This window comes from Pollicipes pollicipes, unplaced genomic scaffold (genome assembly GCF_011947565.3).
Source record: "Pollicipes pollicipes isolate AB1234 unplaced genomic scaffold, Ppol_2.1 Scaffold_2555;HRSCAF=2994_pilon_pilon_pilon, whole genome shotgun sequence".
Lineage (NCBI taxonomy): Eukaryota > Metazoa > Arthropoda > Thecostraca > Pollicipedomorpha > Pollicipedidae > Pollicipes > Pollicipes pollicipes.
In genome coordinates, this window is record NW_023596136.1 from 46,579,498 (window position 1) to 46,595,842 (window position 16,345).

The 16,345-nt window shown below is 52.6% G+C and overlaps 1 protein-coding gene across 3 annotated transcripts; it reads left to right on the top strand.

Annotated features, from left to right (window-relative positions):
* Positions 1 to 5: 5 nt before the first annotated feature.
* LOC119103763 (peroxiredoxin-5, mitochondrial) lies at positions 6 to 13,702 on the top strand. 3 transcript variants are annotated; one of them, XM_037227419.1, is made up of 4 exons: positions 37 to 91; positions 7,197 to 7,235; positions 12,342 to 12,468; positions 13,472 to 13,702. In XM_037227419.1, exons 3-4 carry the CDS (start codon positions 12,346 to 12,348, stop codon positions 13,685 to 13,687), a joined length of 339 nt encoding a protein of 112 aa, XP_037083314.1. In that variant the 5' UTR covers positions 37 to 91; positions 7,197 to 7,235; positions 12,342 to 12,345; the 3' UTR covers positions 13,688 to 13,702. The 3 variants fall into 3 exon arrangements, with proteins under 3 accessions (XP_037083306.1, XP_037083321.1, XP_037083314.1); XM_037227411.1 differs by lacking the exon at positions 7,197 to 7,235 and having other exon boundaries at positions 6 to 91; XM_037227426.1 differs by lacking the exon at positions 7,197 to 7,235 and having other exon boundaries at positions 15 to 91; positions 12,366 to 12,468.
* Positions 13,703 to 16,345: the final 2,643 nt, after the last annotated feature.

Consider the following 16,345-nt stretch of genomic DNA (forward strand, 5'->3'; position numbering starts at 1 on the left):
GGGTGTCTGCGTCTGCGTCTTTTTCGCGCGCACCCTCGTACGCGTGCGCCGAGAACCCGGGGCTGTGTGGAGGGGAAGACCGGCCGTGAAGGTGGGTGGTCGTGATTAATATTTCTCCGCATGACCGTTTTCTTAGCCGGAGGTGCCTGTGGTTGATAAAACGGAGGCATCGCTGGAACACCGGCTTTGACACTATGGCAGTTGGCCGGGTCATACCCCTTGCGTCATGAATCTCACTTCTGCGCTGTGAAGAGCTCTGAAGTTTGTTGTTAATGGAACTCGTCCGTTGAGCTTATCATTAGGAATGTAAACTAGGCGTGTGAAGATTTGTGTGTGGGAGGGGCATGCAAAAGATAGTGCATTGGTTAACATGTGACCATTAGGGATTCAGGCATCTTAATAACCTTAACACCTGACACTGATGGAACTGTATGATACTTGCAAAATGTTTTGTTTTTTAGGGAATAACACTAATCCCTAGCCCTGAATCTGGATGATGCAGTTAACATCTCATGCTGAACAGCATGCCATGGTTATTATTAGGAAAGTGGGGATCATCCTTGTGTGCCTGATTTGTTGTTGCGAGATTGTTGAATAAGTTTGATACAGCACTAAAACAGGTAGTATTTTTGGTACGAAAGTAACGTCAGCTTGAATCGGAGTGGAGGGCTGCTCCCTATTGCAAGGCTTCAGTCTTAAGTCTTATGCATCTGAAAAAGTGAGTAATTAAATCAATATTGGTTACATAATCAGTGACATCCCAGGAGGCATTGTGTTCAAAGTTCAATTTGCATCCTGCCATACTCATACTGTCCATGGCTAATACTGATGTGCTGGAAAAGATATAATCACTTATATTTCTGAAATTTTATGGGTGTTGTATGTAGTTAGTGGTAAACCAGAAATACACTTATTTCATAAATAATGCACCTTTGTGTTTGTGGTTTTTGGATGCTTGCCCAGAACTCCCACATGTTTTATTGGATATTTGCACTGAACTCTCATTGGATGAATTTCTGGGATTAAGTTTATCAAGAATGAATGAATGAAGCTGCCCCAAGCATGGTTTTGAAGTCCTTGCCACAGTTTGCATACTGGCCCACAGCCACCTGGCACATTTTGTGCTTGCAAGTTGGCTGGGGATAGTCTGGATTATAGTCAGAGATCTCTGGTCTACTCCATGTCTCTTTTGGAAATGGTGTGTGCTTGCAATTGCATGGGCATGGTGGGACATGGATGTACAATCCTTGAATGTAAAGTAAACCTATCTGGGACTTGCAGAAGTATGATGCTCATTCAGGCCACAGCAGCACAGCTCAAGTAAAAGAGCAAAATCAGAACTTTGTAGTGCCTGGCATTTGCCGAGTTTGAAAAGGTGCCTTTTAGAACTGCAAGGTGCTGGGCTGATTAAAATGCAAGGAATGTCACAACGTCCATCCTTAAAGTATTGTGTGGGCAATGCTCCAGTATTCCAGCAGCAAACCTCCCACTTCTGCGTCACTTGGAGCAGATGCCTAGTGTTTTCTAGGGTCACCTGGTGATCAGGGGGAGGGGAGGGGGTAGGCGGACTTCGTGACCGCTGACTGGGCGGCCGGTCGGGCCTGCTTCCAGTGGTCACTTGTCATTTGCAAACTCGGAGTCATTTCCTGTGTTCCACATTCTGGGATTCCATGTCCATGTGGGCAGTGTTGTCATGTTATGTCAACATCTCATCTACCTATGTCCCCCGGTTCCTGTCACCCTGGCTGTCTCAGATGTGGCTGCCTTCTTCCCATGGGTTATGTTTGGCAACCACCAGACATGAGATAAGCTCACTTGTAACTATTGGTATAACTATTAACTATTGCAAGGCTTTGAAGTGCAGTACTGCTGTAGACAACACAATTTCACTACTTAGTAAATATTCTCCTCAATATGTTATCGTTTGATTGTGTCGTGGAAAGTCTGTATGATGGAAGAGTCACATGCCACACTGGCTGTGCGAAAATGCCACCATAGCAGACTGGCTAACTCGCAAGCAGCACTTCAACTTATTAAGTGATGTGTGCTAATTGGTGCGTGTTTGCAGAACCCAAACATCATTATGTTTAAGTGTTTTGGCTCTTCCTCGTAGTTTTCTTCATGTGTCCGTGGTTTTAGATTTTGTTTGATTGCATTCACTTAGCTCAGTACAGTTTTATTTATTAAGTTATTTAAATTCCGGTTTCCTTTCCGTCATAAGTACTTCCAATGCCCAGATCCCTAGTGCTGTGTAGCACAGAACGTAATTTGTGTTCCAAACTTTTTCACGGTTCACGATTTCTGGCATCAAGGATTTCCAGTTGGCTCTCAACCGGTGAAATGCGTTCAGTACGTCAGACACGAACAATTTGACAAAGCTTTATGTCTCGACATAGAGCACTACATTCCCAATGAGGAGGCAACATTCCAGAAGCTGCTTGTATGTGTGACCTTGAAATAGCGTGCATGGAATAGTCCACACAAATTGGCGGGCGTCAAGGTTAGAAACAAGAGGGCTTAGGTCTAAGAAAGAGTATGGCTGTGAATTGCCTGAATGATCTTGAGAATGGCCATCTCAGTTCAAAGCCGTATACAAATGTGGAACACTTCCTTTAGTAGCCGCGGGCTGCGTTGTCATCTTCAACAGGTCCGTGAAACGGCGCTGCGTGCTGTTTAAGCGGGCACGTGCCAACAGCTGCTCTAGTAGTTCCTGACATCCTGCCTTGTTTCTTACCAAATATATCCAGTCTGCTTCAGCAGGTGGCAGGTTGTTTCAGCGCCGAAATCGCCAAACTCGTCAAGTTCGAGGCTCAAAGCACGTCAAGTGAGACCTTTTGGAACCAGTTGGTATGCTCCATACCTGCTTTGACGAAGACTAACAGACCGCTTCCCTGTTCAATGGCCGGTTCAAAACAACACTGTCGCCGCCAATGGTTGTGTGGACTTTGCGCCCTGTTAAGGTGGGGCGTCCCTCCATGCTCAGTGCTTTGGGCGCCTCGTCCTGGTCCTGAGCATTCCGCATTTCACGGGCCTCAATGTCGGCGATTTGCCTCCGCACGTCTGGTCTCAAATGATATGGGACTTTTCTAGGCCTCGCTACAGCAGGTGGCGACCCGCCGGTGTTGACGCCGAGATAGGCGACGCGTGTTAGACGGAGCTCGGCGTCAGAATTCACGAACATCTCCCGATATCCGTCCAAGAGACTCGAGCTTCGTGCGACTGAACTCGCTGACTTCCGCTTCAGCCAAATCAACGTTTACCGGTCAGACCCGTTAAGGCTTGTCCCCCCCCCCCCCCCCCCTCCCACTCACTGGAGCCTTTCTCATGACTTCAGCCCTGCCAAGAACTGGCTTGATAAAAATACATTGGAATGTAGCTACGAGCACCAGGCCGAGCCAGTCAAGGGCTAACGAAAATTTCATAAAGTTATATTTCTCGAGGATCCGGAACAAATATTATTTCTCGAGAAATCGACCCAGAGACCAAGTTCGTACATAGTCCTTTCAGAAAATAGTTTCATTTCACAGACTGAAATCATATGTAGGAAGCACGAAAACTGGCTGCATTGGAGTCTTATGTACCCGCTCCTCCGGAGGTACACGCAAAACTCCGGTTTAAATCACCCTTCGCTGTAGCCAGGTTGGACGGATTAAGACAACGCCAGGACATAATTTCTCAAGACGGCTGGAGCGGATAAGTTCTCCATCGCCAGTACCTGAACGTCAGCTATTGCTGCCGAACAAATTAAAATGCTTCCTGAACCATTCAATGGCATATCAATGTCGTGCAATTGGCTGCGATTGGGTGTACAGCCGCTGGAGTGAGGTACGGAGCTAATCCCCGAAAGAGATGCCTTCACACAGGTGACCATTGTTTTGGTACCAACCAATCACGTGCTATTCAGTTCCGCAATGCCACCACTCACGTGAACCGAGTGAACCTGCGAGTTGTGTGGACCTTTGGCCTCGGGTCTGGTTACCACCGGTCCCGCGGTAGAAACTTTCCTCGGTTTAAACCCTTAAGACAGTCATATTGAGTGTGCCTCAAATTACGAGAACGTCAGCAGGCGGCGGGGCCGGTCGACCGTGGCCGTGACCCCATGGAGCCTGAGTCCACGTCATCTGCGGGTGGTCAGAAAAACTACATGCCCAGCATCTTATTTGCTGTCCCGGAAACCGGCCTGGCCGGCCCGTCCTTACTGTACTGCTGCCCCCACCCCCCGGGCACACTCCTGTGGTCCGCTCACCCATTTTACCTTGGCTGGGTCACGTGGGGGTCGCTCCACTGAGCCGATCCCAGGGCTGTGTCCCCCATGGGCAAAGTACCTGCTTGAATTGCTGCCTATGACGTCACAAGTACCTACGTCATATATTAACGACCATCCTCTAAGCCGCAGTTACTGCTGCGACGCACTTACCTTAGACGTCATAGGTTGCAACTTGCGGACGGCTGTTGGTAATGGGGAACGCGGCCTTTGCTGACCCGCCCGACTTCGAATGACGTCACACCGTCCCCGCGATGGTGCCAGGCGACCTGCCGCACGGATTCCAAACAGGGCACGAGAGAGCTCGGCTACCTCGTGTCGGAGCTAATCTACTGCTCCCCTCGCTACCGCAGGCCCATGCCGAATTTGACTGACTTGAGCTGGCGAGAGATGGGCAGCCTCTTCACCTTGTTTTGAATGCATTGGCATGTAATCAGCGTTGATGCTGGGATACAACAGGCGTAAATGCACCGCCATATCGGACGAGATGCAATCCAAGAAGGGACCACTCAAGAGAGTGGCTCCAACAGACGTGTCAGGGCCCGAACCAGGAAACACCACGAAACGAAGATACCAGATGGGAAAGAAACATACCACATGTCTCGGAGCGTTGCTTACGTCGCTGATTGAACCGGTCGCGGTGCCAGCTATGGGACGGACCGAACCCCCGACGCAGCGCTGACTTCAGGCACCGAACATCCCTTGTGTCCTCTTCTGACAGCGCATCCGTCACCGCAATCCGCGTACCGAGGTCAGAAAGCGCCTTCCCCGCCGTCATCTTCTTGTCCCCACCACCAGCCGAAAGGCATCCAGCCGTCGCAGCAAGCGTTCCAGATTTTCTCCATCATCCCGCGCCAGTTTCTCCCTCGACTCCATTTGGCGCGCCCCACTCGATGTCACCAGTGTGATATACGCGCACTGTCAACGGTATCAGTAGACTGATATCTTGGTGACCACTGAACGCGGCGGCCGGTCTGCCCGCCTCCGCCAGTTGGTCGCAAAGGCGCGCCCAGACGCTTGCAGCAGAAACGCGCTGCACGATATTGTTATTTAGATCAAATGCGTTCTCGATCTCCCCGAGTTTACACAATCAAGACATAGCAAGCAGTTTAGTACAAGACAGAGCTTCCTGCCCCGCGATTTCGTCACGTCCTCCGCAACTCCCGAACTACGCTCGTTCACAGCTCGGGATTTCCGCGAAGGCCCTATCGCCACAGGCGCACCGCATGGTTCGGACCGGCCGCAGTGGGGTCGGATGCTTCCCTCGCCCGCCAGTGTATTCTGGTGCAGGCCACGGGAATGATGACACAAACAGTCCGACCACCATATTGTCATTCCCAGTGAAGCGTAGACCGTAACTGCTCCGCCCGCTGGACCCAAACTTGAACGTGACGGCCTTGGCAGCGCTCCCAATTCTGGGGGCAGTCATAACAGCTACCCGAACGATTGGCTAACTACGCGATCATTCGGCCATTGATGGTTGACAGTGACGGAAGATCTCTGCCGTTGAAACTTAATCCCTTCGAGGTTGAGCGGACTCTAAGTTATGCCATCCCAAGAACGTGTTAAGGTACGGAGACGGAGGTTTGGAAGTTCAATTCACGAAGGACGAGGAGATTAGGAATATGCTTAGTGCCAAGGAACTTCGTTTCCGAGTTCGCAGAGGATGGGGCATACAGTCAGTGCTGATCGGGGCCAAATCGCATCCCCGGAAAGTCAGTGTTAAGTGTCATCAGCTGCTAGGATCTAAAGGAGTTGAGCAAGGGTGAATTCGTCGAAGGCATGGCAAGGTGGGGAGCTGGCGCACTCGAACGCCGTCATCCTTACCTTTTACGGATGAAGCTAGCAGAGAGAGTGCAAATTAGATTTACCCCTTTCTGGTCCGTTTCTACGTGCCCCATCGGGTATGGTGCTTTAAAGGGAATGTTGCACATTTTAAGATGTTTAAGCAAGTACCAGATATAACGAAAAAAACACTCATAACTATAGGTATGCTTTTATGTGGAAAATGCTGCTCTAGACAACACACTTTCCCCAATCAGTAAATATGCTCTCACCCACGGGTGGCGGAAGCAGAAGGTTTCTACCGAGGTTGCAGTCTGGCGCGGTCAAGATCCGATCGGCATCCTGCTGATCACGGACTGCGGGAGATGTGCCTAGCCTTCCCAATGCCCTCTGCAGCCGATCACGTTTAGATTAAGCATGCGGTTCTGTTGATCATATGCCCATATTTGTTTGATATTTTCTGCGACATGCTGAACGTGACTGTACAGGGGAACGTCCGTGGAATCCGCGCGAATGTTTTGGACTTGCAGCGCGTGTTGCATTTGAAGAAAAAAAAAACCTGTTGGCGTCCTGCATCCAAGAGAGTGAGCTAGCGAGGAAGACACCGGCTATGTTCAAAGGTTATACTTTATACCGAAAAGACGCAGTGATGGATATCATAGCCGATGGAGATGTGGCAATACCTGTGCATCACAACATTCCATCAAGACCGATATCACTACAGACAGACATGTAGGTAGTAGCTGTGGCTGTATGCCTCACCACGCACCACAGCGCTCCGTTCATTACGCGTTTCATATTGTGCAAATATATTCACATCTGTAGATATGCCCATCGTTTTAGCATCTTTGCACACGTACACACGTCAAGCATTAAAGCAACAAATGTCTTTTAGCTGTGATATTTGACATGGAAAACCCTATGGCACTACATGGAGACATAGTATGTAATTGAACTAGACGGATGCGCTGTAAGAGGGCACATGGGTGCGTTGTCGACTTTCCAGGAGCACAGCTCTTTTCGAGCTCGTATGGGCCCGACTATGCCTAGTCGATACCCACAAGGGAATGGCGTCGCACAAGGCAGCGTCCTCAGTACTGCGATTTTTGTCATGATAAATGATGATGCTGAATGTCGTTCTTCACAGGCAGGGAGATCACCTGTCGACGACGACGTCGCCATTCGGGTTAGTGTGCGGGCTAGCAGAACTTCCGAACGAAAACTGTACATTCGTATGAGAGAGCTGGGAAGATGGTGCGTGCCAAAGTGATTTCAGTTTTCTGTGGCCAAACTTATGCGTTCATTTCTGTTCGAAACTAGGTCGCTGCCCCGACCACATGTTATGTTGTGCGGGAGAGAAGTGTCGGTTAGGTCTGAAGTGAAGTATCGGGATCGTGTTTCGCAGCAAGATGACTTATTGCCCACACGTCCTCAAACAGCCTCGTGGCCGCTGTTGCAAAGCCGTACATTTTTGAAGTTTTTGCCTCGAATGTTTTATGGGGCCGACGGTCAAAGCACTTTTACTGCTTCACAAAACGTTTATTCGGATCACAGATCGACTGTACGTGTGAGGTGTATGACTCGTCCCCACAGTCCCTTAAAAAGGCACCACGCCGGAGTAAGAATAGCTACGGGGGGGGGGGGGGGGGGCGTTTCGTACGATTCCTATGCGTAGTATGTTGGTGGAGACGAGTGAACCCACTCTTTGCCTGCAAAGGAAACTGCTGTCTGCACAACACGCAGAAAAAAATTGACAATTCCAATAATCTCACGTGCCCCGGCATTTTGTGCCAACATTTTGTCAGCATTTTTACGCCTGGACACCACAGTCCGTGCCATACACACCAGCGAGTTATTCGAGCGACTCGATATCGCGGTGAACAGCATTGCCTCAGGCTCTAACCAAGGCATTCCACCATTACAATTTGCAATACCAGAGCGTGACTTCCATATGTGTGGCTCTTCCAGGAAATATGCAGTGCTGAGGGGCGTCGCGTCGAGTGTCTGTCCCCCCTTGATAACGGTGATCCAGCGTTCCGCCCGATGTAGAGCGATTGCGCGTGGTCAGACGCTAGTGCGGGATGTGGAGGGGGTGTCGGGCGCGAAGTCAGACGCAAGTGGGATGTGGAGGGGTGTCGGGCGCGAAGTCAGACGTTGGTGTGGGATGTGGAGGGGTGTCGGGCGCGAAGTCAGACGCAAGTGTGGGATGTGGAGGGGTGTCGGGCGCGAAGTCAGACGCTAGTGTGGGATATGGAGCGGTGTCGGGCGCGAAGTCAGACGCTAGTGTGGGATGTGGAGCGGTGTCGGGCGCGAAGTCAGACGCTAGTGTGGGATATGGAGGGGTGTCTGGCGCGAAGTCAGACGCTAGTGAGGGATATGGAGGGTGTCGGGCGCGGAGTCGGACGCTAGTGTGGGATGTGGAACGGTGTCTGGGAACAGGCGCCGATGTTTTACCTTGACACATCGCTCCATTTTTATCGCAGAGTTGCTCGCTATCTGTGAGTCTTTACGGCTTGCGCTTCTGCGCGGCGAGTCCATATTCGTCATCTTTACGGAATCACTGAGCCCCCTGTTGACGCTACAGCAAGCCTATCAACAGCGTACAATCGTTCAAGAAATACTGTACACATTGCTTATCATGGAGCAGGATGATAAATGTGTCGTTTTCGCCTGGGTACCTGGTCATGCTCCAGTACCCAGAAACGAGCAAGCTGATACCGTAGCCAAGCAAATCACCGCTCGGTGTTGCCGGGAAGAAGATTCTGGCATCATTCCTCAGGGTTTCATGATTACATGTATATTTGCATTGCCCCTTACATTACATACCATTACAGTGCATTGCCACAACGTTTATATTTATTTGAAACGCTCGATGACAACACATTTGGGACGAAATCGGCGATAGCATCGCTCAGGAGACCAGACAAGCTTCGCGGCCAGCAAATTCCGGCGAATGCGATTCGTTATATCTAAAGGAGAGCTGACGAAGTGATGCTGTGCTGGTTAGTCACACTGACGAGACGTACTCGTGCCTGCTCTCTGGGGAGGCTTCGACCACTCTGCCGGAAGATGCGGATCACCGCTGTCTGTGGCTCACGCGCTCGTCGAGTGTCGGAGCTGTGAGGTTTTAGCGGAGCTGGTATCTGGTGATGGATCATTTCCCAGCCTGATTTGTTAGGCGACCCGTCATCCATGGAATCCCAACCCAGCCACTAATGTCGGAGCTGTGAGGTTCAGCGGAACTGGTATCTGGCGGCGGATCATCTCCCAACCCGTTTGTTAGGCGACCCGTCGCCACGGATCCCAACCCAGCCACTAATGTCGGAGCTGTGAGGTTTAGCGGAGCTGGTGTCTGGCGGCGGGTCATCTCCCAACCTGTTTGTGAGGCGACCCGTCGCCACGGATCCCAACCCAGCCACTAATGCCGGAGCTGTGAGGTTTAGCGGAACTGGTATCTGGCGGCGGGTCATCTCCCAACCTGTTTGTTAGGCGACCCGTCGCCACGGATCCCGACCTAGCCTGTAACTACCTAACTTCGACCTGCTGCTGCTCCCAAGCTCCGCCCTACCCCCACTCTCAGTCATACTCTCGCTCAGACTAACATACCCGGACCATCGTAACCTAACGTCAACATAACCTAACACTGGCTCTAGACTTCACTCCAAACCCTGCTCCCAACTCGGGTCCGTGTCGTGACCAAGATAAGATCAGGTCTTCGTGAACATGGTCTTTGTGACGGTGCCGTCAACGGACGCCGCACCTTTCAGGATACTGTCACAGCGGGATTATCCTGATAGCGATACAGAACTGCGACGCCTGTTCGGAGCAACGAACAAGTCTTTATCTGCTTTGATTCCTGAATTATGCTGCAATGACGGGATCTCAGATGCCGTTTCGTTATGTGAGGGGATGCGTTCCCGCCGCGCCATAAGCACAGGCCACCGGCGAATCTGCAGCGCGCTGTCAGCTGACAAGCCATGACACCATGGCTGGTGAAAGGCGCGCAGCCCACTGTTTAGCTTAAGTTTTGATTTAATTGGCGCCATATTGCAACTTATTGGCACCACATCGCAACCTCCTCCCACGATTCTGGGCTTGATCCTTGGATGACGCATGCGCGAGAGAAGGACTGGGACGACTGTTTCGTGCACTTTGGTGCATTTTCCATAATATTTGTATGATTATTTCACAGGTTAGTAGGCTGTCAATAAATAATGTGGGGTATATTGGCCATTTCCAACCCTCTCCTGGCTACGCACTGGCTTCGCTGAGTGAACCCCCTTCTCCCGTTACGCTGTGTAAGCGTTATGTCTGTTTGGCCCGTAGTTGAGCTGGAGATGCGGAACAAACAAGGGGTTGTTTCCTGTTATGACGCCACTTGGCAATTTTAAGACTACTAGACTTTATCATCACGTGTATAAAGCACTGGGAACGTGTTGCGGTGCGCCGATTTCCCACATGTAGCCTTACATACGTGTCTGGACGAAGTCATATGATGACCTGGCGGTGGAAGCTGAAACCTTGACGTCAAGTGTTGAAACGCTACATCTGGCACACACACATTTCATTTGGTCCGCTGAGGGATGCACGCAGAAAACCCTAGCCGGTATGTGCTCCCCAGCATCTTGCCGGCGATTAAATTTGTTATTTTGCCCGTGCGTCACTACGTGAAGCCGGCCCTGGTCCTAGAGAAAAGCTCCACGGTTAGGTCTTGCCGCTAGGTTTGGTTCGCGTGAAGTGCCCTTTACATTTTGTAATTATTTTTGCTCTCTCCTGGTTTATTCATGGGAATACCTAAATTGCATCGGGGAATCCCTGATTTTGCCTGTACCTGACGAAGAAGTCAAATGGTGGGAAAGTTCGAGGTCAAGTCACTGGTGGATACCCATGGGATTTCCAGCACCTCGAGAGAAAGCACCAGCCACCAGCCTGACCGGGTCATCAACTGTGCTCAGATACTGAACACTTCTTTTTACTTGTTGGTGACAACTTTTGTTCCTAAATCCCATCGACCCTCGGCTGTCACCAACGGAAAACCTTTTGTGTGTTGCCGAACCTTGCGGGTCCGCTTCATCCCCCACCGATCATCTTTTCCATTCATACGTTATTTCAACACACACAAACAGGTCACCAATGAGTCAGCGTGAGCTTGCCCCCTGCCGATGCCCCGGCCGGTATGCTGTCACCATGCCCCGTCATTGTTGGGGAAAGCCCGGCTCATTCCCCGCGCCGATGTGCACCACGCTCCGCACCTCCAGCACGCACGCCCGGGGCTGACAGCTCCGATTGGAGCGTATTGCCAAGTTGGCGCTGAAAATAAGCTGTTTTATGGCTGAGATGGCGAAGAGCGACACGTGCGAGGTTTGTAGCTCAGTTTCCCGGAAAGACAGCTACTTTTTGTAAGCAAACGTTAGAAACAAAAGATGAAGATGAAATACACGATGAAAGCCCGTCATTGAAAGCCCTTCATAAATGTATACTTATGGCCTCGGACTTTTTCAAGGCATTTTCCCCCAAGGCTGGTGACTTTTGACGCTCTACCGATCCTGTTCAGCATCCAAGCTAGAGAGCCGTATTGATATACTAAATACCTAGGCCGGCCGCCAGACGGGTGCGGATCGATCCTGCGAGGGATTATGACGGTGCCGGCCTTTGTTGCCAGTTTTTTAGCGCAGTTCCTGCCTAATTTTGTCCAAAAGGCAAGGAACTGTGGTATTCCTTTGGTTAGCGTGCCGATCATGGCCCATGCTGAGTTGCAGACGTAGCCTTGGTTCGAGGCAAATCATCTCCAGGTTCTGTTCTTCGTCTATGATGTTGGATTTGATCTGGCCAGGGGGAACAGCTGGCGGTAGGCGACTACCACTGCCGTCAACAATTTGTTACAAATTCTGGCTGGTCCCAGGGGCCACTTGGCAGTGGGATTAAGTGTCGACACAATGAACTCAGCTAGTGAGTACACTGATCACAACGGTATTCGAGGTGATTTTTCACGCAAAAAATTGCACGGACACCAATTTATACATGCACGTAAGAGAATATTCCAAATCACAAGCTACGGATTTTCGGCGATGTCCATGACAGTTTTTACCCCTGTCGCCCAAAACTTGGCAGTTTAATGATATCAGATTTGTTGTGTGCTTTCGATAAAGCTGCTATTGATATTTTTTGTCGGCAATTGTTAGCAGAGTTATCCCGCCCAAGAGGCTGTGCGAAAACCGTCAGTTTGGCGATTTATCGCCGGCGCTGGCAACCCTGCGCCCGCTGTTGCCAACCGGCTGCTCTGGTATTTCAGCGCCATGCATGTGCCGTGCCTTAGGTGGAGCCAGTGGGCCGGCCGCCGACTCGCGCAGTACCCGCTCCGCGCCGCTCCGACACAGTCGCGCCACTTCGCCCGCTCGGCACCGCTCGCCATGATCAAGGTGAGCGCGCTCGCGCTCCGGCAGGCTGCCGTGGGACGCTGTTCAGTGCCTGCGGCCTCCTGTTGCCGGGGCTGCCCTCTGGGCGTGTGGGTGTTTCGTGTTGCATATTGGGGTGGCCGTACTCGTTCATGTCTGCGGTTCGGCATGCTTCGAATATCTTCTTTTCGCCGTCTATGAGCACTGTACCCTTTTCCATCGCACTCCTTGCTGATTCCTTGTCATTTGTTTTCCAAATATGCGCGTCGTAGGTGTTGTAGGATTGTGATTTGGACTTACGGTGTCTATGAACCATCTGCCGCTTTCAGTCGCGATGCATCTCGCCTTCACCTGCCTCCACCACTTACGTTTCCCTCCCAGGGTGTCTCCAAAAATACATTTTGCTTATTCGATCTGCTTCTATTGCTGCTTGATAGCCATTGGTTAGCTTGCAGGGAGACGTCCAGTTCCTGAGTGATGACATAAATCCGGCAGTTGTACCGAATTAATAACGCTGTGAATGACCACACGTTTCCCCATCCTATTTACGCTCCCTAGATTGCTAATATCAAAGTGGTCCATAATTATGTTAATGCGTCGTGATGTCCCAAGTAGATGCCTGCAGCAGTCCAACGATATTTTGCTACCTTTTTTGTTTGTTTTGCGGCTGTTAAGAGTCTGGCAATTTCAGATAGCAGCCCTTTGTACTTATTTGTGGCTGGTTCTCCTATAAAAGGAGCCGTTACCATTTTTGTCTGCTGCTTTTTAATGTTGATCGTGCCGAGGGCAAATGTCTCCTATCTGTTCCGACTCTCAGAAGTCCGTGACTTAACTCAGGTGACCTGACCTGACCTTATTCCAATCAATGACGCGACATCCGGCGCGCCATCGGCCACCGTCCCCCATTGACCCCTGCCGACCCAACCGTTTCAACATCTCACCAATCTTGCGTGACCTCTAGCGACGCCCCCGTGACCCCGACCCGTGGCCTGCCTCTCCCTGCCGTGACCCGACGCCTGGGCGACAGGTCGGAGACAAGCTGCCGGCGGCCACCCTCTTCGAGGGATCGCCGGCCAACAGCGTCAACACGGCCGACCTTTGCAAAGGCAAGACGGTCATCCTGTTCGGAGTGCCCGGCGCCTTCACGCCCGCCTGCTCCCAGGTCTGTCCGCTGGACACGCGAGGGTCAGCGTGGCATGAAGCCCCGCACAGGGTCGGACGCGGCTGTGGTGATCTCAACTAGTCGGCTTTGGGAGTTACCTGTTGGTTATATAAGTATCGATTCTATTTTGGTTATTATGCTATTATATGTCGTGGAATATTTACCTCCAGAGATGTTGTAGATGTGTAGCTTCATTGAGTGCTTAGGATTAGAGTATTTTACAACTTGGGTGCCGCGCTTATCCGTGCACTGAACGGCAAAGGAAGCTGGAGCACCGTTGCAAAGTCCGCGCTAACCATGGCGTCGCAGCTCGCTCCTCAAAACGGGCGAAACAGCTTGAGGCGCGAATGATCGTGCCCACGCCTGGACGGGACGGGAGTGGTGACCACACATCACCCGACTGCGCCGAGCCAGAACAGCTACGCTGGCGGTTAACGCGGCTGTGGCTGGTGGCCAGTTTTTCACCGTTGCGCGGTGAGCTGCTGTTGGGCTCGCCACCGCGCGCGCGGTCCCGGCGCCGATCCCGCTGGCGAGGCATGTTGGAGTGTGGCGGGCGCGGGAGGACGTCACGTCACGGTTCCGGTTCGCCCCGGCGCGGGCTGAGCTCATGCGGCCAGGCTTTCCCGCGGTTTTGCCCGGCTCGCGCAATCCGACGGCGGAACTTGGCCGCCACGCACTGGGCCGATCAGCTCCGGCGGGAGTCCCCGGACGGATCGGCGGCGACCTGAAGCCATCCGACCTGATGCAACCCGTGATGCAACCATCCGACCTGATGACCATCCAACCGTCCGCCGCCGACCCTGATTCGGGCTACGCTCAGAACAGAGTTCGTTCGCGCACCGTCAGCGCCGTCTCGTGCCGCCCTCTGCTGGCGGTCCTCGAGCCGCTCCTGTGCGATCTAATGGCCCTCGGGTGTGGCTGCCCAGACGGGAGCGAGCCCCAGGCCGTCTGTCAGGGGTGACTGCCCAGACGGGAGCGAGCCCCAGGCCGTCTGCCTCAGGGGTGACTGCCCAGACGGGAGCGAGCCCCAGGTCGTCTGCCTCAGGGGTGCCGCCCAGACGGGAGCGAGCCCCAGGCCGTCTGCCTCGGGTGGAGCTGCCCAGACGGGAGCGAGCCCCGGCCGTCTGCCTCAGGGGTGCTGCCCAGACGGGAGCGAGCCCCGGTCGTTGCCTCAGGGGTGACGCCCAGACGGGAGCGAGCCCGACGGACCCAAGCTCGGCCGTCGGGCGCATGTGCAGCGAAACGATTATTCCGGCTGGCGGGACGTGAATCGGGAGACGTAGATCCTGCAGCCAGCTCGTGCGGACGTGATTGAAGGTCACCTCCGGAGCGGCTGCTGCTGCTGGGGTCGTCTGGGAGCAAGGGCCATTCGTTGCAGCGGTGTACACTTCCCGTGAGCCCACATAGGAGGCCGGGATGCTATCAGGGTCTTGTTTGTTTATGTGACGCTGGCTTTCTTCGAAGGTCACTGCAAACGACTGACCTTGTTGGAGCTGGCATGGGGCTCATTAGCTTACATTAGCGAAATAGTGGACATCATTTGAGGTGTTGCTTTGCGCTGTGATGCATTTATCATGACAGTTGGAGTTTTATGTGATCATTTGGTGCAAACATGTGCTTGCATCGTTAGGAATAAGTAGCTTAGGCGTTGCACAAGTCACTTCCTTTTGTCGTCTGACCCCGCTAAATGATGGATATTTTTAGGGCGCAATTAGCATTCTAATTATCACCACATGAGGCATTGTTCACGTTTCTCAGGAATCACAAATGGATATGTTGTAGGCATCTCATACTCTTTCATGCATCGCTCCTGGGGAATACAATATGGCAAACATGCAGCGGACGTAAAAGAGTGCGAAAATCGTTAGCTGTCATGGAGCGAACACTGACTGTCTGGCACCGACTCTGCTGTCAAAGTTAAGCACATCCCTTCTACGAGTTTCATTCGTCTCACCTAAAGAAAAGTATGCCACTCTCCTGTCCCCCGTGTTCTCTCTGCGTCCTGCCCGCGTCCCGCCTGCTCCTCATCCAAGGATCCCTGGCGGGGGCCTCGCCAACTCGCCTCATCAAGCCGACCTTGAGTGCCGATCTCCCTTTCCGCAGTGGCGTCGGACGGCCTCCGCGCGGCGGCGGCTTCCGATCCCGCTGTTTGCCCGTCTGGCGCCGTGTTTGCGGCCGGTTCTGCCGCCGGCGCCGTCCCTGAACGCGACGCTCTCCGGCGCCGGCAGCAGCGCTGTGACGTGGCGTCTGTGCCATTTCCGTCCTCCCCCCCCCCCCCCTGCAGCGGGGAGGTCCCCACCGCCCCTGGTCGGCTGCAGGCGCGGCCGCGACCGTCCGGCGTGATAGCGGCAGCTGCAGGAAAGGAGCGGGGGGGGGATTCAGGCAACGATGTGACTGGTTGGACCGGTGCAGTAGTGTTGACGGACTTTCAGTATACAGTGCGCGCTTTCTGGACATTTATTGTACCGGCGTATAGGACGGGAGTGGACATGTTGCTGTAAATGCCTGTTGGGAAGGTCTAATGCAGTATGTTTAACCTTAACATGTGCTCAGCCATTAGGACTCGTTTCAGTTGCGCCAGCGTAGTATATACCGTATGATCTTAACACATAGTTCACTACTGCGTTCCACCACGTGGCGGTTGTGTGGCGGTCTACCGACCCTCGCAGCGGAGGGTCGTATTCCGGATGGCATAGCCTACCGACGCCTGGCATCTGACATGCCCCAGCCATCGCCCCC

Coding starts and splice junctions, on each gene's coding strand:
- LOC119103763 (XM_037227411.1), top strand. CDS start 12,346: ATGCATGTGCCGTGCCTTAGGTGGAGCCAGTGGGCCGGCCGCCGACTC. Junction 12,469..13,471: donor CACCGCTCGCCATGATCAAG/GTGAGCGCGCTC, acceptor CCTGGGCGACAG/GTCGGAGACAAGCTGCCGGC.